The sequence below is a fragment of the Metarhizium robertsii genome (genome assembly GCF_000187425.2).
Source record: "Metarhizium robertsii ARSEF 23 chromosome Unknown MAA_Scf_4, whole genome shotgun sequence".
Lineage (NCBI taxonomy): Eukaryota > Fungi > Ascomycota > Sordariomycetes > Hypocreales > Clavicipitaceae > Metarhizium > Metarhizium robertsii.
The window spans coordinates 2,270,469-2,291,121 of record NW_011942182.1 but is presented as its reverse complement, the minus strand read 5'-3'; the positions used below and the strand labels follow the sequence as shown (position 1 = coordinate 2,291,121).

Sequence of the window (20,653 nt, the reverse complement as noted above, 5' to 3'; positions counted from 1 at the left end):
CGCAGCAAGCTGAAGCCTGCAAGGTGAGGCCGGGCAGACGTTGTCATTCATCACCATCGTCTTTCTCTGCTGAGACAATAACTATTGACGGGAAGCTATCTAAGCTATGCCTAATCATGACGCCGAGATGTGAGAACCTTGCTGCTTCAGGCGAGTACATGACACACCCGCATCAGCCGCACGCCCTTGGTGTCCGAATACGTTGACCCTACTCTATACGCTCCGAGTAATTCGTGAAGCGAATTTGGTATCTTGCGTGAACCGATAGGATGCCTTTTCATCCCTTTGAATGTGATAAGGTGCCAGCCAGGTAGCGGGCCCACTTCATTTGCAGTACCTTTTATATACCTTATATTAGGTGTATAGACTAATATATATAAAGTATCTTTGTGTATATTTAAAAAGTAAAGGTACTTTGATTCCTATACTAATACCCCGTGGGCTTATGTATCTTTTAATTCAAGATTTCTAATTGGTCCATATCCCTGCTCGGTACAAAAGTGGCCCCTTATCACATTCAAAGGGATCCGTTCCATGGTAGTTTCCTTGAGAACTCATTTTGGGCTTCTACCAGATGAATTCATCTGACTGCAGCGAAAAGGACCCCACTCTTGAATCCCACTCTTGAAGCCCACTCTCGGACCCCTCAGGCTCCCACAATGGTCCAACTACCCCTGCTGGTAGCTTATCGTTATCGCCTTGCTGCACCAAGGGAAAAAATTCTGGCTGCTTGTCGTTTTGCCTGGCCACCGAGTATTCTACAGGTTGTCATCGACCTGTAGACGAGAGATCTGCCAAAGCAGTCTTATTGCATTATTCAGATCACAACCATTTTCGCGACTCTGGATTTTACCAATGGAAAGTGTTAAAGAAGAGGCCATCCCCCAGGATGGGGGAAAAGTCACGTCCACCAAGCGCAAGTCTGCCATTGACGAGATCGAGGTCGACCTTACACTTCCCGAACCACCATCAAAACGGGCTCGCCGTGCTCTGAAAAAGGGCAAGCCCCTCCCCGCAAAGAATGACAGCAGCGACGAAAAAGCAAAGGCAGATGGCGACGGCCAGCAAAGTGACAAGAAGGAAAAGGCTAGGTCAGAACACGGCATCTGGGTTGGCAACTTGCCCTTCACCATCACAGCGGCAGAGTTAAGGCAGTGGCTTGTGGACAACTCCGGTGGAGTCATTACCGATGATTCAATCACGAGAATAAAGATTCCTACGTCAAAAGACCCTGGTCGAGATAAGAGCCAAAAGCCCGCCAACAAGGGCTTTGCCTATGTTGATTTCACAGACATTGCTGGCAAGGTTGCTGCCATTGCGTTATCAGAGACGGAACTCGGACACCGGAAGCTTCTGATCAAGGATTCCAAGTCATTTGAAGGACGACCTGCAAAGGAGAAGGAACCCGAGGCTGTGGAGACCGGGTCAGACGGCAAGGTCAAGCACGGTGCCGAGCAGAATAAAGAATTCGACCCCAATGCCAGCCGGAAAATCTTTGTGGGAAACATGAGCTTCAAGACAACAGAGGAGGATGTGTGGCGGAACTTTGAGAAGTGCGGAGAGATTGACTGGGTCAAGGTGGCTACGTTTGAAGACACGGGCAAATGCAAGGGCTATGGATGGGTCAAGTTCAAGCAACCCGAAGCGGCCGCGTGGGCTGTCAAGGGATTTGTCAAGGTGAAAGAGGCGGTTGAGACGGAGGACGACTTCAACGATGGCGACGACGCAGAGGACAGGAAACAAGACCAGCAGAAGCAATTCAAGACGAGGAAATGGTGGGTGAACCGTATGCTGGGTCGAGAACTCAAGTTGGAGCTGGCCGAAGATGACCAGTCTCGGTACAAGAAGCGTTTTGGCAAGGACGCCCAGAGGCAAGCGAACGGGGGTGAGCGAAAGGGCAGGCCCTCACAGGGACGAAATGGATTCAAGTCGAGAGATGAAGCGGCGAGCGATAACTCGGGTGCCAAGACTGAGGCCCCAGAGAAGGCGGCTAAGCCACTCAAAGAGGCTGCTGATATCCAAGTTGCCAGACTGACGGGCGCGGTGGTGAAGCATACGGGTACCAAGATGACATTTGATTGAACAGTGTATCTATTGGGTGTTTTTGCGTTTAGGATGAAGATACCCTCACGAGGCGATCAAGTTCAAGGAATCCAATTTTCGCATCTGGGTCGGATAGACGGAGAGGCGTTGTGGCTCCCTTTCACCCCGCATCGACCGTTTCCTGCCGTGACGGTCGATTATTCATCAAACTTGCAACCAATTCCTTCAAGTCAACGACCGTCTCTTGCTCCTCTCATCAGACGCTTTGCCTTCCAGAGCAGATTATAATTGAGCCTGCACGCCTCACCTATCGTATCTGTAGCTGAAGCCATGTATGAATCGCAAGTATCATTCACCCTCGATACCATTTGCCCGTGGTAAGCATCTCACCCCCATCATCGCATCGCCCTCAAAACACTCAGATCGAGCAACCTTCCCCCCCGGAGATCCCAGAACAAAAGCCAACTCTCTCAGGACGTACCTGGCAAAGAAGAGGTCCGTACATCCTCGCCCGTCAACTCACTTCACCCACCACCCACTAAAGACGCCGGCAGACTGGAAGAAGCCCTCGCCCAAGTCCGGGCAACCTCACCCCCGGTAACATTCACCCTCCACTTCGAGCCGTTCCAGCTCTTCCCGGACTTCCCCGACACCGCCGACAAGCAGGAATGGTACCTCCACGAAAAGCACTTTGACAATGAAGCCGCCCAGCAGGCGTACCAGTCCCACATGACGTCCCTCCTGGAGCCGCACGGCGTGAAGCTCAACTTCGCCGGCAAAATGGGCAACACCCTCCACGCCCACCGGGTGATTCAGCAGATTCAGCGTGACAGGGGAGCCGACGCGGCCAGCCGTCTGGTGGAAGGGCTGTACAGGCGGTACTTTGAGCAGGCGAAACATCCGTCCGGGGACGAGACTCTGGTGGAAGCGTGCGTGGAGGCCGGGGTAGGGGAGGACGAGGCAAGGAAGCTAGTGGAAGACAAGGAGATGGGGCTGAGGGAAGTGAGAGCGCGGTTGAGGGAGGTCACGATGGACGCTGATGCGGTGCCGGTGGTGGCGGTGGAGGGCAAGAGGAGGGACATCACGCTGACGGGGGCCAAGGAGGTCAAGGATTATATCAAGGCTCTGGAGACGGTCGTCAAGGAGAGCGGGTGATGCCTGAGTTTTGATGGTGGACCGCTTGTTTGTAATTACTGGGGCGCTTTGTGAATCTGCATGGAAGGACGGGTCGACATTACTACATACAACCTTTTTCTTTTTCAAGAATGCAAATATACGAGTTGCAATCGTCCTGATATGATGGGGTATGTGACGCGGGTACAACACGCAGGAACAAAGGGCTAATATGTGACGTTGATGCAGCCGTGCGCTTATCAAGTCTGGGCAGCGAAGTGGTTTACATCAATGTGCTATTGATAGAGACAGGTAAGAAGAAGAAAAAGAAGGTAAAAGATAATCAATACAAAAAGAAGAAGGTCATGAGTGCCATCAGACTTCATTACAAATCGTTAAAGAGAAAAAGAAAGTGCCCATGCCTCATTGCTATTCGTTCCCGACACGACTCTCATGAACGACTAAACATCAACGGCACCAAGGCGCTCCGACTCTCCATGCGGCCCCTATCCTCAACAACCACGTCCATCGTATACATGTCGTTCGCCCACTCCCTACTCGCCATCAACCTACACGCCGCCACCGCATCAGCCGCTTTACTCCTCTTGGCGGAAAACTCCCTGCTCAGCTTCGAGAGAACAGCCTCCTTGGCCTTCTGAAGAGCGCTGACCCTCGCTGCTGCGTCTTCGGCGAGGAGTCTGTGCGCTTCTTCTTGCTCAATGTTGCGCTGGACAGCGGAGATGCCGTCGTCCCGGGAGCAAGACGGGTCGTAGACGGCCGGCTGAAGGATGACCGGGTGCGGGTCCGCCGCAAGGATAGGCGCGGTGATGACATGTTTTGGCGAAGGGGGCGTGACGGGCCTGTTGTGCCTGTCCGGCTCCCGGGGAGGCTTGGGCTTTGGCTTGGACGGCTTCCTGTCATGGCGGTGCGAGGACGACGGCCTCGAATCAGAGCCGTGCTCATCGTGTCTTCTCCTCCTCCTCTTGGTCCTCTTCTTGCGCAACTTGGTCGTGAAGCCGACACTCTCTTCAGACCGCGCGGCAGAAGCAGCAGCAGACGTCTCCTCCGACGGCCCTTCGACGACGGTCCTCTCCTCGTCGCTGAATCCCGATGCGCCCAGGTCCAGATCCAACAGCTCCCTGCTGGCTGCTTCGGCCGCGGCACTCGGACTGGGCAGCTCCTCGTCGCTCTCGCACGTCACGAGGCTGTAGTCGGACGCGGCCGCCATGCTACTCCTCGTCCAGGAGTCGTCTCTGCTGAGCGGCGCGAGGGCATCCTCCCAGTTCCCATTGTTCGTGAGCACGACGTTCTCAAAGTCGAATTCCTTGACGGTAGAGCTATGCGACTTGATCAGGTCGCTCAGCTGGGGCGCATTCATGGCGGCATTCCGAATCTGCAGGTGGCGCAGCTTGGGGAAGTGAATGGGTTCCCGGGGCGGGCGGACGGGCAGCGGCGACATGGGCGACGTAACTTCGTGGAAGAGCTTCTTGGACGACTTGGGCGGCGCAAAGAGCGGATCGGAGGATAGAGCCACGGGACAGGGACCCTTTGCCCCGATCCACGTAAAGCTGAACTTGTCGAGGGACGGCGCAAAGAAACGCACGTAGTCGTCGAGGATTTTCAGGTGGTCCAGCCCAGGGGAAGGGCCGTGAAAATCCCATGCTTCCACAGAGATGTTGAGCTTCTTGACTTGCTTCCAGCGTTTTCCCGCCGACGGCACAGAGCCGAACCCCTGCGTGTGACGGAGGTAGTTGAACGCCGAGGGGTGCAGCGACGAGAGACTCAGCTTGTTGAGTTTGTCGAGCGGCGCTCTCTCCACGGCGATTCGGAGGCTGATGAGCGCATAGTCGACAATGTCCCTCCTGTACCTCTCTCTGAGGTCCTGCCCGGGGCAGCGGACGGTCAGGTGCCTCATGTTTGGGAGCGAGTGAAGCGCATGGATGAAGCTGGGCACGTTTGTGGCGGCGTGGAAGAGCGGCGGATACTGCTGCGTCAGGATGTCGCCCAGCTCCGTGTTGGCATACTTGCGGCGAGTGAGCGCGGAGCTCATGCTCGTATGGGGCGTGTACAGGAAGCATATCTCCTGCCCGGTGAGCGGATGCACGAGGGGCGGGAGGAAGGTCGCTTCGGAGTGAGGCATCTGGAACGTCAGGTGCTCGACGTGGTGGCCGATGCGGTTGAGAGCCGCCACGCGGGTGGGTTTAGTGAAGGTGGCGGGCGTGAAGGTGACGGTGATGCGGGTGAAGAGGTGTCTCGTGACGAGGTTGCAGCATGCCGACGAGAGCCGGCGGACGGAGGCAATGTCAGAGGTGGAGAGGTGCGAGAATAGACGGTCCTTGATGCGGTCATTTCTTAAGAGGATGATGAGGAGTTGCTCTGCGGACGACATTTCTCTTTCATTGTGTGGCGGACAGTGTAAGTGAGGTGAGGTGGATCGGGGTGACGATGCAACCGTGTGTGGTTGAATTTTGATGGTTGGTATAGCAATTGATGTAGCTGATAGCCCAGTGACACCCAAGATTGAGCTTCTCAAAATCAAAAGTTGTGATGAAAATAGCCACGTCGATCAGATAATATCGCTGCCCAAGAGTCGCGGTGTAAGTCGTGAACCGGTATAAAGATTCAACCTTGACAATACCTCAACTTGAAATCTGAAAAAGGTAAAAAATGGACACCTCTATCCAGGCACAGGCATCAATATGGAAACAGCCAAATTAATTTGAATCCGGGCCATGAAAGGCGGAGGCCCGTATATATCCCGCATCTGCATCACCCTTTTCTTTCATTCTCCTGATCCCACTTCTTGGTTTTCCCGTCGCCTTCCCCCACCAAACAGGTACGTATCCATCTTCTATCCCCGTCTCGGCGCCGCAGCAAGGCACAAGAATCGAGTGGTCCTGAGCGATCCAGCGGTATGCATGCATGCAGTCTGGGTGTTTTCTGGCGTCGCGACCGCGATGGGAAGACGTGCCGATGGCCACGGTTGGCCAAGCCGGTCTCTGGATTCCACATGGGGTGCAGAACGACCTGTGATGGACCAGTGGGATGGCCTCCCACGATGCGGGCATGGGTGTCGTATGCAGCGCCGATCTGATAGCGGCCTTTGCGCGGAGGAGAGCCGTTGGAGCATTTGTGCGGTCGACGTTGCGAGATGGCAGCTGTAGCCAATCATATGGACTTGCGGGGACGCGAGATACGCGCGCCACGAAAATGGTTGACGCGGGTGACGCGGGTGACGCCGCTGTGGCTGCTCATGCGTGGTTTGAACGTCGTTTCCGAGAATCGTCTGGTCCGGCACCATTTGGAAACGATAACCTAGAGCTTAATCTTAATCAGGTCTCCCATGTGGTCGTTTGTTTGGCCGCAGCGGATGATGCCCATGATGGCAGGACGCATCAATCTAAATTCAAGCCATCACCAACGCACAACTTGACAGCCAAAGCTGTGGCGTATCCCGCCGTCATCGTGCTCGGCCTGAGTATTCCTGCTCGTGTAAATCCAAACGATTTCATCATGTCACCGTCTCAGACTATTGCACACTGTTATGCACGCTTTCCTCAAGTCGTTGTCCAACCGCAGCCTGTGGCGTTGGCGACGTTTTGCACGCGTTGAAACGAAACGACGCTTCAGACCAGTCAATTGGATTGTGCGCCAACACTGACCTTGATGCATCCCGTCTCTCAACACGGCATTTTGGTCCTCACACCCACAATTTGAAGAAAAGTTTCGCATCGGTCCCTGCAAGTTGGTCATCCTGTGGCTCTGAGTCGTCTCGGCTGCGACCATACAAATGCCAATCACATCCCAAGCGCAAAAGTCGCACTTTTAACATTACTACCCTCATCGCTTGTGACACTGCATCATTGGGTATCTGAATCTCTCTTTCTCTGCATAAACCAAGTCCACCGACCCTTGTCATCCACGCGAAAATGCAAATCAACCGGCTACCTCCCTCATGCACCACACCTGAAATGCATTCCTCACATCTTGCATCGCATGCTCTATCGCCCTCTGCCTCTGGGTCTGCCTCTAGGTCTGCCTCTGCCTCGTCCCCCTCTTCCAGTACCGCCGCCGCCGCCTCGCCCGCCTTGGTTGCCATGTCCACCTCTGGACCTATTCGCGTTGGTTGGCGGTAGAAGAGGAGGTGGCGGCACGCTGTGATAGCCTCGCGTTGAAGGGGGGGGCTTGGATGGGAGAGAAGGGGGAGGGGCTGTCGGTTGGGAGTGATGCCCGCGAGCTCCAGGTGGAGGGGGATATCTACTAGATTGGCCTCCTGTCAAAGGTCCTGATGGTGGCGGTCCCGGAGGAAGCGGTGGTTGGTCAGCGAGTGGTTGAAAGCTGTTGACGGCGTGACTACCCATCATCTGTGGCAACGTCAACTGGATATAGCTAGACTTTCGAGATTTACCCACGCCCTCTTTCGGTGCCTTTGGCAGCTTTTTGCCAAGGAACTCTATGTCAGAGTCGTCACTTTCTGAGTAATGGATATTGGCTGTCCGTGCAGCGTGTCCGCGAATCTTGGTCTCCGGGGCCCGCAATGGCTTCCTGTTGCCTTCAGGGTTGGCGGCATCCTCGATCGACAACGCGTCACAGCTATAATCCATATAGAGGCTGCGGTTTTGTAAGGACCAGGTAGGGTTGGAACAGACTCCTCTTCTATGTCTGCAATCCCCTGAAAGGTGGTCTTTGCCACCACACACAGCGCACGAACTGGGCAAATACACTACTGTGTGTATTGTTTGTTCCTCCGGGTGAAATGATCGCCAGATATCTGTGCAGCTGTCCTCCAGATGCTCAGAAGACTTGCAGTAAAGGCAAGCCAGGCCCTCGTCTGTTGTCATTGCCAGCTTTTCGACACAGGCGGCAGCCTTGTGCCCCAATTGACGGCACTTGGTGCATCGTTCTTGGATGCTGGGACAGCAAAAGTCCCAGTGATCATAGCTGTCGCAAAATCTGCATTTGGATCGAGAGCAATGAATCGCCCTATGACCCTCGAGGCCACACAAAAGACACATGCTGCTTGGATCAGCAGCCGAGGGGAAGTATCTTCGCTGTTGCTCCAGCTCCTCTGGCCCAGTTGGAACCCCCTCTCTGACTATGGGAGCGTCGCCATTCTGTGTTTTGTACTTCATTTCCGTTGAAGCCGGACGGCTGCCGTTACTAGAGACCTCGCCCTCCTCTGGTGAGCCGTCGTTTGCACCTTGGGTTTTCGCTGGTGGCTTAGCAGCCGGTTGTTGCGGACTAGCATCCGTCCAAGACTTGGTTTCTTCAATTGCGGTCTGTGTCGTGCCAGCAAGTAGCAAATCTCTGGCAGCTTGTTTTGCTGCCTTCTTCTTCGCCTGTCGCAGGCGACTATTATGAGTATCAAGGTAATAGATAAAGGCGTCCGTCGCCACTGTAGGCGTGATTGCAGAAGCGTTGTGCGGGTTGTGCTTGCGGAGTACCTGAACCCAGTCCTTGAACCTGGCAGTCCATGAACCCTGCTTCTTTCGAGATAATGCAGGCAGGTCGAGTGATAGTGAACCTACCGTGTAGGTAGGAGGTTCACGGGGCATATTGGCTCGAGCGACGGGTTCCAAATCGTCAACCTCGGCCTGGTCGGTTGTGTGACCTGATGTCGAAAGCCCGTTTGTTGCCGGAGGAGAAGTGGCTGCCGTAGAGTGAGCAAGGGGGGCTGTCGCCTCGGCTGCGCTGACAAGCATATATTCTTTGCCCTTCTCCAACGCAGCGCGAGGATTGGCTTCAGATTCGGACTCATCAACTTCGCATTCCTCTGAGGCTTGGTGAGTGTGATTTGAAGGTGATGTGCTCAGTTTGGCCCGCTTTGGATGGCGCGAGGGCACATGTTCATGGATGGTAGCAGCTGGCGGGAAGCCGTGAGCCTCGCCCTCCTCGCCCTCGTCGACCTCATTGCGTGGCCGTTTCTGGCCAGGTGTTGACAGTTGGCTATCCATGCCTTGCGGTGCTGGCTGCGAAATTGGCACCTGGTCAATCTCGGGCTCGTAGTTGCTCTCGTCGTCACTATCCCCGAGGCGGATGACGTCGCCTGGCGTCTCATTCCCGTTTTTGGCGCTCATGTCGAATCCAGCCCTGCGCCAACGGCCAGTAAGATCAAACGACGATACTGCCTGTCCTCCCAAGTCTATTCAGTCCATGAGATGATGATGATATTTCTCGTGGCAGTTTCCAGGGGTACGGCTGCACAGAATGCTCTCTCCCTTGGTTAACTCTTGGTCGCAATCCGACACTGTCACACACGCAACGCACGGCTCGGTTTGGATGCGCACTCTTTTACCGTCTGGAAGTCAATGAAGCATACAACCGTCGCAAAACTTTTCAGCAGCCTTGCTGAATACGACGTATACTCGACCAACAAATCGTTCATCGGCGCACCAGAATGAGGTATGCCGAAAGTGTCAATCCTATTCCTCCTTCCCTAGGGAAGAAAAAAATTACGGGAAAGCGGACGAATCATATCGCGTCCCCGAGTCGTTGAATTGTATGATTGACGGGCAGCAGACTCCAGCGTCCGAAGATTAACCCGGAACCATGGGCTTGAGCCGTGAATTTGCTGATGCTACCCTATACCCATATATAAAAGGCTGGAACTCTGTGCAGGCTCGTGTAGAGCAACAGGATGTGTGAATTTGTCCATGTACCGTAATGTGTTGTCGACTTTTCTCATAACCATTTTCTTTTCCTCCTCGAAATAGGGTAGGGGCCTCAAGTCACGACATGTTCGATGTTTTCTCAACAAATTGGGCCGCTGTCGGCGCGTCTAGGCCCCACATATTGTGGCTGTAATGCTCGTCATGTATAGTAACTACTCCGTACGAGGAACAGGAAACAACACTAGGAGACGGCCAACAGGTCATCGAGTCTAGCAAGGGAACAACATCAATAACGAGAATAGCAATTAAAAATGGCATTGTTGTGCTTGTCCGAATAAAAGTCAATCTCATGTTCTGCTAGGCGGCGACGGCGCCCACCGGCGTGTTGTCGACTGCGACTAGCCGTCAGAAGGCCACAGGTATGATGGGGATTATTTCCTGGCCGGGTCCAACTAGATGCCAACTTGGCCTGAGGCGTGCGGCGCCACGCACGCGCTAGTATTGACATGTGGTGCGCGCCTGCACGTCGTCGGGTGTGCATTGCCGTCTGGTGTCGACATGGACATGTGCGCCCGCTGGCCCGCCAAATTTTTGGAGGCCGTGAATGCTGCAATGCCCTAAACGGATACGACATTCTAATAAGATCGGTTGATATTGAAGACGTAATGGAAGCGTTGCATGTTCCATGCCCGCGACAGGGGTCAAAAAGCCAAATCTTGGGTCTTGGTCGTGGTCCTGGCCGCGTGCTTGAGTCGGCAAGGCTGGGGGACCAGCTCCTTGCAATGTCACGCTGGCACGGCCAGGGCCATCAATTTCTCGACGGGGAGGAGACACAAGGAAGATGCGCGGAAACCGCCGTCCTTGAAGGCTTGAAGGGCGGCTGGTGGTGGGCACGAAGATGACATCTGGACTGTAAAGAGTCAAAGACATTATGCGACCAAGTTGAATCGAGTCCATGTCCGGTTGACCTTATCTGCTCAGCTCTAGAACCACCAACTGGCCACTCACAGCAGCCGTGTCAGCAGGTCGGACCCAGTGCCGGCCGGGGCCTGTGCTGGGGGCGCACTCACCTGAGCACCAGACTCCAGATGTCTGGTCCCATCAATCCGCCATGTCCGCCGGGTGTTTGCCCGCCCGCTGCTTGCCTCCTTGCCTGCGTGCCTGGCTCCTGCCTGCTGCCCGCACGCTCCAGTCCGGTCTGGCTCTGGCGCTTTCCTTGTCGAGTCGACACTTCCACTTCCAGTCCCACCTTCGGACCCCAGCTTCAGTCTTCGGACATTCTCCCATCACCAGTCTATCCGGCCATTTCTCATCGTCGACTTCTGCCATCTGTGCGCGCTGCTATCGCCACCCAGCCATCCGTCTCCTTGCCATCGTCTTCTGTACTATCGCTCACTGTATTCATACATTGGCCACTGGCTGTGCCTTTTTTTCTCCCGCCTCGTCACGACCTTCGCCCCCCCAAACGTCCATTGTCGTGTTCGACTCTCCGCATTCGCCGCTTCTCCCTTTGGGCATCGCAAACCACCATCTGCTCCAAGACAACTAGCCTTGTGGCTGTCCTGTACCTGCCAACTCAATATCGAGTAAAATCCTTACCGTTGTACCCCTCCAACACGCAGCTTGGTACAGCCGCTCCTGAACCGGTGACGCGAGAGACTTGCATCACCGCCTCGCAACTTGTCGCTCTCTGATCCACGACTCGGGTCTCTTGTCCTCTCCCCCTACTCGTACCCGACAATACCGCCAAGCTGTCTTCCCCAATTCTTCTCCAGCGCACCGTTTCCTACGACGCGGGCACAAAACCTCCGCGTCGTGGAAGCATATATCTAGACATGGCCGACCGAAATAGTTCAGCCCGTAGGAGAAGGTCGAGCAGCATTCTGCAAGTCTATCATGAGCCTCCAGAGACGCTCGAGCAAATCAGTGACCAAGCTGTGCTGCCCAACCTCAACGCCAATTGGACAAGTGCAAAAGGTATGAATGAACCGACACGACGCGAGGAACTAAGCTTGACAACGCCACAACTGCCCCTACATGGCAAGACATCCAAATATGCTTTCCTCTTGTCTTGCCGGTGCTCTTGACCGGTCACGCGTGGCAGGGTGTGGACGACGCTAACGCACTCGAATTTGCATTCTAGGAGCCTGGACCATCCACATTGTTCTCATCGCCGCCCTCAAGATTCTCTACGACATTATCCCCGGTGTCTCCCAGGAGACATCGTGGACCCTCACCAACATGACGTACATGTTTGGCTCGTACATCATGTTCCATTACGTCCGCGGTGTCCCCTTCGAATTTAATAGCGGCGCCTTTGACAACCTAAACATGTGGGAACAAATCGACAATGGCGCCCAATACACCCCGACCAAGAAGTTTCTGCTCAGTGTCCCCATTGTGCTGTTCTTACTCAGCACACATTACACCCACTATGACCTTGCATACTTCATCATTAATTTCTTGGCTGTATTAGCCGTCGTCATTCCTAAGCTGCCTTTTGTAGGTCGCCGCGTATATCTAATATCAATCCTGCTGCCATTGGCCAAATCACTAACTTTTTATAACCTTTTAGAGTCACCGGATGCGATTTGGCCTGTTCTCAGGACCCCCCGAGGAGGATTAGTACTACGGGTCCGGTATGGCAGCGCGTCAAGTGACGTTTAGTTCATGTAATTGATTTTTTGGTCTCTATCTAGGGGGGTGGCGGGGCGGCAGGTCAAAAGGTACTACTACAACTGCTATCAAGGGGAAGACAGTACGCAAAAGGGTAGAGTTTGCGGCGAAAGAAGCACATACACAACAGCGAGCATTTTCCGGGGCCACGAAAGGGCTTTTGTCGTTGGCCGTGGCTTTCGAAGGGATGGGATTGGATCTTGACACTGCAGCGTTCTCTATTGCTCCTTTATCATTAAAACGCCACCGGCGAGTTAAATACGTCTCATATTCCCACAAGTCTACCTCTCCCCCTGAATATTTCTTTGTGGCACCTGATATAACGTGACGTATAGTCCAGGGACCAAATGCCCGTCAAAAAATCTTAAACATCCTAAAGTCCGAATGAGGAAAAAGGGGGGACCAAGTTGAGAAAACGGCTGCTCACTCAACCACCGCCGTCTCACCGATGAATCTTCGACTGAACACTAAGTGATAACCAGCCCCTTCACCGCGACTCATGACATACTGCTTGTCAAACCAGGCACCTTTCTCATAAACTTTATTTTCCTGGATGAAGATGTTGGTATGCTTGATGGCGAACAATCACCCAATCCACGATCAGCCACCCGCCTTCTATTTCCCAAGTGCTTCTATAAGAAGCCGGTTTGCTCTCCTCATTTTCATTTACTTTTCCTGTCTTTTCTTCGCACGCCCTTTGAGGTCCGAGTCATTTATTTTATTCTACTCTTCTTTGGTGCTTGACTCTACATAACGTGTTTCAACATGAGGGTGGTTGCCATTCTCGCCGTCACGGCTTTCCTCAACGGCCATGCCCAAGCGCAGGACGTCCCAATTCATAGGTATAATAACAGTGGCATTGGTCCGCCTCGAGACGCACGCCAGAAGTTCAATGACACTGGCTTTGTTCTGCCCCGAGGCGAAGGCCAGAAGTCAAATAGCACTGGCACTGTCCTGCCCCGAGGCGAAGGCCAGAGGTTTAATGACACTGGCTTTGTTCTGCCCCGAGGCGAAGGCCAGAAGTTGAATGGTACTGGCACTGTCCTGCCCCGAGGCGAAGGCCAGAAGCCAAATAGCACTGGCACTGTCCTGCCCCGTGGCGAAGGCCAGAAGTTGAATGGTACTGGCACTGTCCTGCCCCGAGGCGAAGGCCAGAAGTTGAATAACACTGGGTATGTTCAGCCCCGGACGTTAGGCGTCTGCTATTGTCCTCGGTGTCTTCACAATATCAGAATTTGCACTTGCAAGGAACCTCCCCTTCCCGAGTGCTTGCTGAGAGCGTTTCTCACCAGGACAACTATTACTTGGAAGACGGCCACAAATAGAGGTGTCAAGACGCGAAGTAACACTGGCCAGCCTAGTGATACCTTCAGGGTCTCTGGCACTTGGAGGCCAACTAACATTTATACTAATAGGCGTCTGTTTGTTGATGATGAGATTCTCACTCCGACTAGGTCATCTCACATTAGGAAGCCTACTGCTACTGGCACGCCTACCGAGACGGGCAAGGCAGCTAAATCCGGGAAGTCTACTGTGACTGAGAAGCCAACTCTTCCCTGGCCAAGTTTTTCTTGGACAACCATTCCCGGGAAGCCAACACACGCCCGCAGGGCTAATGATGATGGCAAGCCAACTCTTCCTTGGTTAAGTCTTTCCTGGCCAGTCTGGCCAACGCAAAGCGAGGAGCCAATTAGCACTGGAAAACCGGCCTATACTCATAATAGGCCGTCTCACACCGAGGAGCCATCTCACACCAAAAAGCCGGCCTATACTCACAGGCCGACTCTGAGCGAGGAGCCATCTCACACCTGGGAACCTACCGAGACTGACGGGCCAACTCACACTGAGCTTCCGACACACACTTGGAGGCCGGGCCATCCTCATAAGCCGACTCACACCGAGGAGCCTACTGATACTGACATGCCTACCCACAACACCGAGGAGCCAAGTCACACGGTGAAGCCAACATATACTCATAGGTCGACTCACACCGAGCAGCCTACTGATACTGACAAGCCTACCCACAACACCGAGGGGCCAAGTCACACCGGGAAGCCGACCTATACTCATAAGCCGACGCACAACACCGAGGAGCCAAGCCACACCGTGGAGCCTACTGATACTGACAAGCCTACCTATCCTGGCAAGCCAACTGGTACGGGCAGGCCAACTGGTACCGGCAAGCCAACTCGTCCTGGCAAGCCTGGCAAGCCAACTAAGACAACTCGTCCTGGCAAGCCAACTAAGCCAACTAGCCCTGGCAAGCCAACTAGTCCCGGCAAGCCAACTTACACAGGCGAGCCAACTTACAAAGGCGGGCCAACTAACACAGGCGGGCCGACCGGCACTGACAAGCCAATTTACTCCAAGCCTGCTTACACCACGGCTCCCATCAAAAATACGCATAACAAAAGGGACCTTGAGGAGCCCGAGTGCGCCCATGACCCCCATTGCACGGGGGATAGTCAATCTGATTGCCCAAAGCCCTCTCTTTGCGAAAGGGAGCCTCACCACCCATTCTGCACCGAGACACATCCCCATACTCATGGTGGTAAAATGTGTGATAAACCTCATGGCGAGGCTCAGCATGCCGACGACGGCACGCCCTGCGATGGACATGACCATGAGGGCCATACTTGCACCAAAGGCTGCCACAACCCTATGCAGGCTCACAACGGAACTGACGAGCTTACACCCTCTGGGAGCATGATCGGTGGAGATGGCAGCATGCCGGTTGGTACTCATGTACCCATCAGTGCTGGTGAGACTACTGCCGTCTCCGACTTGGCCCTGGGCATTGTTGCTCTGGCTGGCTTCCTTCTTTTCTAAGAAGGCAGGGCTCCATGGATATCTTGCAACGCTTTTTGTTCCTTGCTAGGAACACCAACCTAGTTGAGGGCGGGACTAATCCGACAAGATGGATTGGTTGGGGAGTTGTGAGATGTCTTTCGAGAGCTTTTTATTACATCTACCGGGAATTTGTTTTGTTTTTAACGCTCTGCTCGAAGTTATGTGCTACTGAAAAAAAAAAAGAAAAATCGCTGGGGTTGGAGAAACGAGGCCAAAAAAAAAAAAGGTTAGGAATGGGGATGGTATTGTTATTATTGTTTCGTGGTAATCTGAACATTTGGGCTTGTCAGGAGGAGAGTAATGCTTAATGGGAGAGTGGTGTGTGCGGGCTCTAGGTGGAAGATGTTCTCCAGATTGTAGTGTTTTTTTTTTTAAAGGTGACGTATGATAAACGTGTACGCGCGAGTTAAAGAATAATAATACCCGGCTAGTTCATAAACGTCCTCTTGTGAGTCTTCTTCCCTCCCCAAAGGAAAGGGGGAAAACAATGATGCCTGTGTGTTGTTCAACTTTGAACTTGGTACGGTGAGACCAGCGCTAGCCACAACCACGTGTTGTAGTTTGAAGACAAGCACCGCCGTCAAACGAAGTCAAAATCGGTCCATTTCCAGTGTTACCCAACCTTCCCCCCGCCTTCAATTCCTTGCCCCTCATGTTCACAACGCCACATGGAACCTTTTCGTAAGCCTAGAGCCAGAAAACAGACCAAGTGTGTCAACTTTACAGACTCATTCGTGTTGATTGCGATATAGATCCGCGTCGATTGCTGGCGGCGCGTCATGCGTAAACACGACTATCTCCGAGAGGCGAAGACGCGGCTGCTATGACGGATTTCGGAGGACGGCTGACGGCTGGCGGCTGGCGGATGACGGGGAGTTGAAGTTGGTGTTGAGGAAAGCGGAGACTGAGAGTTGCCTCTTTGGGAAGCGGCCGGCGAGGACTTTGGGGTTCAAGAGCAAGAGCAGCGAGGGAGCATTATGATCACCAACAACCTCTTTTATGTGAAGATTACTTGGTGCAGCGTCAGACGGCGTGGCCCCATTCTATGTTTGAAAGAAGAGAAGTCCGAGAATTGGACCCTTGCTTGACTTTGTTTCCCGAGAATGAGAGAGACGGTAGCGCGCAGCGGTATGGTTGAGTCGGTTCCGCCAAATGGACTGTTATGTTCCGAGCATCGAGCATAGCCAGCCATCTTTGATGTTGGAAATTCCCGACTGCACAATTCGAGGGACTGTTGCTGCGAGTCGTTCAGCTGATGGGCGCTATTGTCATGGAAAAACAAAATGCCTCCCAACGTTGATGGTTGTGTGTATGGCTGACTTTGGAAGTAGATTCGCCCGGCTCTCGATTCCATATTCCACGTTTTCAGCCTCACATACACACAACATGCCAAACAGACAGCCACGCAAAGTCCCGTCCCGGCTGCCCCGGCCAACGGACCCTCCTTGTCTCTCCCAATCATCACCAAATGTGGAGATGTCCGAAGTGCCATGCAATTGCCGCTAGTTTCCTTGACCGCAATCCCAAAGCCATCCCGACAATCCGTATAGGCTCGGAATCCGAGAGACACGTTTCAACAGAGACGAGCTGTCAACGGTCAAATAAAGGTGGACCGAACCATCTGATAAATATCGAGACGATCCATTCCACTCCAACCAGTGCTTTTTCTCAATCCAATTGCCACTTGATAACCACCACCATTCATCCTCACCACCCTGCCACGCGAAACGCGAATCCTACCCTCCCCGGCTCTGATTAGCTGCATAACTAGTTGTGTATCACAAGTTGTGTATCACAGGAACTAGCCGAGAAACCATGAAGGGTGGTTACACTAGACTCTTTGACGACCAAGCGTCCGGCGACAAGGTCAGCGAATATGCCGACGCCCACTCAACCCCGTTGCCGGCGCACATCACGGCCTACCATGCGCACGCCTCTGCGAGCAGGCACGACTCGGAAATGCTGAGCTCGAATTTCCAGAGCAAGCTGCATTTATTCCTGGCCAGGTCCATCGGCGCCAAGAGGGGTGAGTCTGTTTCCCATCCGTCTACTCTTGTTCTTGCTAGAAACCATGGCAAAAGCTGCAACCCGGGGAAGATCCGAGACCCCGGCGCCTCCCACCACTTTGTGCACGCACCGTCTATATACATGTATCCCAGACCCTGCCCGTTTCGGAACAAACTAATGCGGATGGTTTTTCGAAAAATAGTTCTCGAAGTCGGTGTCTACGTCGGCTACTCGGCCATGCTCTGGGCCCACGCCACGGGGCCAGACGGCCTCGTCACCGGCCTCGAATATAGTCCCGAGTTGGCAAAGATTGCCCAAGACGCCCTGGCAAAGGAAGGCATCAATAATGTCGAAATTATCGTAGGCAATGCCGCTGAGACGTGCGTGATCCCCACCCTTTGGAGCGCGTGGTTTGTGAATCCCGGGGCTCGTTTGTGTGATACCAAAACCCTCCTGGGGGCACTTGGATCTGAATATGCTGTGATACCATCGGCACATTCTTGTTCGGTGGCTTGAGGTTGGAACAGGGTGCCGAGAATGAAAAGCTGACCTGCGCGCCGACTAGTCTGCCCAAGGTGAGCCCTTCTACTCCCTACGACATCATCTTCCTGGACGCCGATAAGCCCGGCTATTCGAACTACCTGTCTATTATTCTGGCCAATTCCCAGCCCGGAAGCAAGAACCGCCTCCTCCGACCAGGGGGCTTGATCATTGCGGACAATGTTCTGCGCAGGGGCCACGTCGCCGACTCGTCTAGGATGGATCGTGAAGTGGAGGACGCGGGCTTGTGGAATTTGCACATTGAGGCTGTGAGGAAGTTCAACGATCAGGTTGTCGGTGAGAAGAGACTAGAGTCGTTTTTGACACCGTTGTGGGATGGCTTGAGCATGATTAGACTCGTCGACTAGAATTGGGACCTAGGGGACTGGGTAAGTGCTACTATCACTGCAACACGGTTCTGGTGGTTTGCGTGGGTATAGGCAGGTATAAATATATATTTGCGTTACGGGATTCTGTGCATAGAAATAGCAAGGGATATCATATCATGTCTCGACGCACGCTTGCTGCGGTATTAGACGACATGAGCATCTTTTACGACAACGCCGCCGCCGCCGCCAAAAAAGCTACATTGTTGTCATAGCCCCCAGGAATGACGTTGCGCTTCCGCCACATTACCACAACTCTCATCTCATAATTTCACCATAGATTAATGGAAGCTCGATCCAAACGTCGCCATTATTAACACTCGACAGTGACCAGCTTTGCGCCGGCCCTTTCTATTCGAGGCACGCGCCGTGTTTACCAGAAGCGACGCTTGCGGCCGCTGGCAGGGGCAGTAGTAGTCTCATTCCAGTTCTCCTTCTGGCGCTCCGAGCTCTTCTTCTTGCGAGCACAGCAGCAGGTGACAAAAACGACGGCGGCACCAAGGAGGGTGAAGATGGCGGAGGCGAGAATGAGCCAGATACCGGAACCCCAGCTGGCCGTACTGACGCCGTTTTGGTTGACGTCGTGCTTGATGATGCTGAAGGTGACAAAGTCACAGACCATGGCTACCAAGGTGACGACAAACGTAATCAGCGACACGAGGGAGGCCAAGAAGGAGCCGACGGTGCCGGTGAAGATGCAGAGAAGGCAGGCGATGAAGCACAAGCCCGTTGCGACAGGGTGCAGAACCATAACTCGCGTGAGACCCTTGGCGGTGGTGGCAGAGGCATCGCCAAAGTCGGTGCCGTCAAGGCGGTTCATCAGATTGGCAGGGTCATAGCCAATCCTGGAGTGGGTGCATTCATCGGAATCGCTGTCCGGGCCAAGAGTCAGCAAGCAGTGCCTCCGAGCTTTGCCTCAGGTGGACGAATGGACGCAGACTCACTCTATGCCTCGAAGGCAGTAACCAAAGGTGCCAAATGTGACCTGGTCAGCCCCAGCACGGTTTCTCCCGAGGTCGACCTTCATTATCGAGAGGTTGTTGATGACAGGGGCTGTGATGTCGACGACGATGAGAAGCACAAACGACACGAAGAGCAGAAACGTGCCGATGTGGTGAATGAACTTGCCGACGCCCATCTTGAAGTCGATTTCGCGCCTGTGAGAGGTATGTGTGGTTTTGCTTGGGGTGTTCTTCCTGGAGACGACCGACGGTGGAAAGGTATGGCCCAAACCAAGCTTCGTGTCAACCAGGCTGGGGAACTAACAGGCATATATGTAAATCAACAATGTTTCATAAGACACGGGCGGTCGGATGCTCCATCTTCTGGGCGCTTTCAAGCCCAACCCTTGACCTCTTCCAGACTCTGCGACGTCATCCCGGCATACAACAGCAGCTGACGACCCTTGCACGTCTTGGGTCTGAGTGCAGTCGCACCGAGCCTGGTACGGAGTACGTTACTAGGAGGTGATGCAGAGATGGAGCCAGTCAACCAGTGCTAGTGTTCCTGGGTCTTGTCTTGGAAAGAAGGCATTGCGACTCTTTGGGAGCCGGGGGTGACGTAGCAATCGAAAGGTAATTCGCCATGGAAGTCGGACTGAAGCCGGCGGTGGGTCTGTTTGCTGCCCTGATCTGGTTCGGAGCCACGCCACATCTCGTCGAGGCTGGCAAGGGAGGGTTGCTTCATTGAGCCATACATGCGCCATGGACCGATTTCATTTGGCTAGTCGCTCAGCGCAGATGAGCTGAGGGACTGTGGCACAGCTCCCGCGAAACCATGCAGCCCATCGCACTGGTCGACGAGAGCCGATCAAGGGAAAAGTGGAAATCAAAGTTTTTCGTTTGATCTGTGCCAAGCCTAAGCTGCGCTGCGCAAGGATAGGCAAACATGGAAGCACGTCGCAGCGGCTTGCGCCTGTGGATCTTTGTTTTGAGGCCTCCCCCCTTGGCCATAATTAAAAAGAGTCATGATGCTTTGATCGGTGCCTCCAGAGTTGTTTGCCCACTTGTGCTATTATGCTGCACCAGGCCCTTTCCTGGTTGGACGCATAAAATAACATCATGTCAACAAAAAACGTGTCTTGTTGTAATCCATCTTGTCACCACGAGAACCCACGGTTTTTGTGAGTGGTCAAGCGGATGGTGGTTCTATGTATTCGGCCGAATCAGCCATGCGTGTTTCGAAATGGCCAGGTATGCAGCCACGGCGAGGTTTCCAATTTCCCAACGCGTCCAATTGCCGTGGCGCCAGTAACTGGTGTTGCGGGGCTGGCCTGGGAAAAGTTCGTTCTTCAGTGACAGAAGACAATCAAACTAACTTTCGACCATTGCGAGGGAGTGGAAGGCAGTCCGAGTGGTCAATGGCGTACTTTGTAGCATAGCGTAGCGTAGCGTAGCATCATGCCCATTCATGCACCGAGTCGCTGAG

The 20,653-nt window shown here is 53.8% G+C and overlaps 8 protein-coding genes across 8 annotated transcripts; 5 read left to right on the top strand and 3 right to left on the bottom strand.

Annotated features, from left to right (window-relative positions):
* Window positions 1-855: 855 nt before the first annotated feature.
* MAA_02835 (RNA recognition motif domain protein) lies at window positions 856-2,082 on the top strand (the record flags this gene model as incomplete). The annotated part of the gene is made up of 1 exon (XM_007820833.1): window positions 856-2,082. The coding sequence occupies one exon, from the start codon at window positions 856-858 to the stop codon at window positions 2,080-2,082; it is 1,227 nt and encodes a 408-aa protein (XP_007819024.1).
* A 295-nt stretch (window positions 2,083-2,377) lies between these two features.
* On the top strand, window positions 2,378-3,198 carry MAA_11099 (uncharacterized protein; the record flags this gene model as incomplete). Its single annotated transcript, XM_011413065.1, has 2 exons — window positions 2,378-2,538; window positions 2,598-3,198. 2 exons carry the CDS (start codon window positions 2,378-2,380, stop codon window positions 3,196-3,198), a joined length of 762 nt encoding a protein of 253 aa, XP_011411367.1.
* A 409-nt stretch (window positions 3,199-3,607) lies between these two features.
* Window positions 3,608-5,545, bottom strand: MAA_02834 (uncharacterized protein; the record flags this gene model as incomplete). The annotated part of the gene is made up of 1 exon (XM_007820832.1): window positions 3,608-5,545. One exon carries the CDS (start codon window positions 5,543-5,545, stop codon window positions 3,608-3,610), a length of 1,938 nt encoding a protein of 645 aa, XP_007819023.1.
* Window positions 5,546-7,157: 1,612 nt separating this feature from the next.
* Window positions 7,158-9,233, bottom strand: MAA_02833 (zinc knuckle; the record flags this gene model as incomplete). The annotated part of the gene is made up of 1 exon (XM_007820831.1): window positions 7,158-9,233. One exon carries the CDS (start codon window positions 9,231-9,233, stop codon window positions 7,158-7,160), a length of 2,076 nt encoding a protein of 691 aa, XP_007819022.1.
* A 2,369-nt stretch (window positions 9,234-11,602) lies between these two features.
* Window positions 11,603-12,393, top strand: MAA_02832 (ORMDL family protein; the record flags this gene model as incomplete). The annotated part of the gene is made up of 3 exons (XM_007820830.1): window positions 11,603-11,744; window positions 11,911-12,269; window positions 12,343-12,393. 3 exons carry the CDS (start codon window positions 11,603-11,605, stop codon window positions 12,391-12,393), a joined length of 552 nt encoding a protein of 183 aa, XP_007819021.1.
* An 815-nt stretch (window positions 12,394-13,208) lies between these two features.
* MAA_02831 (ATP-dependent helicase) lies at window positions 13,209-15,272 on the top strand (the record flags this gene model as incomplete). The annotated part of the gene is made up of 1 exon (XM_007820829.2): window positions 13,209-15,272. One exon carries the CDS (start codon window positions 13,209-13,211, stop codon window positions 15,270-15,272), a length of 2,064 nt encoding a protein of 687 aa, XP_007819020.2.
* Window positions 15,273-17,108: 1,836 nt separating this feature from the next.
* On the top strand, window positions 17,109-18,208 carry MAA_02830 (O-methyltransferase, family 3; the record flags this gene model as incomplete). Its single annotated transcript, XM_007820828.1, has 3 exons — window positions 17,109-17,319; window positions 17,503-17,680; window positions 17,866-18,208. 3 exons carry the CDS (start codon window positions 17,109-17,111, stop codon window positions 18,206-18,208), a joined length of 732 nt encoding a protein of 243 aa, XP_007819019.1.
* A 391-nt stretch (window positions 18,209-18,599) lies between these two features.
* Window positions 18,600-19,364, bottom strand: MAA_02829 (pali-domain-containing protein; the record flags this gene model as incomplete). Its single annotated transcript, XM_007820827.2, has 2 exons — window positions 18,600-19,098; window positions 19,171-19,364. The coding sequence occupies 2 exons, from the start codon at window positions 19,362-19,364 to the stop codon at window positions 18,600-18,602; spliced, it is 693 nt and encodes a 230-aa protein (XP_007819018.2).
* Window positions 19,365-20,653: the final 1,289 nt, after the last annotated feature.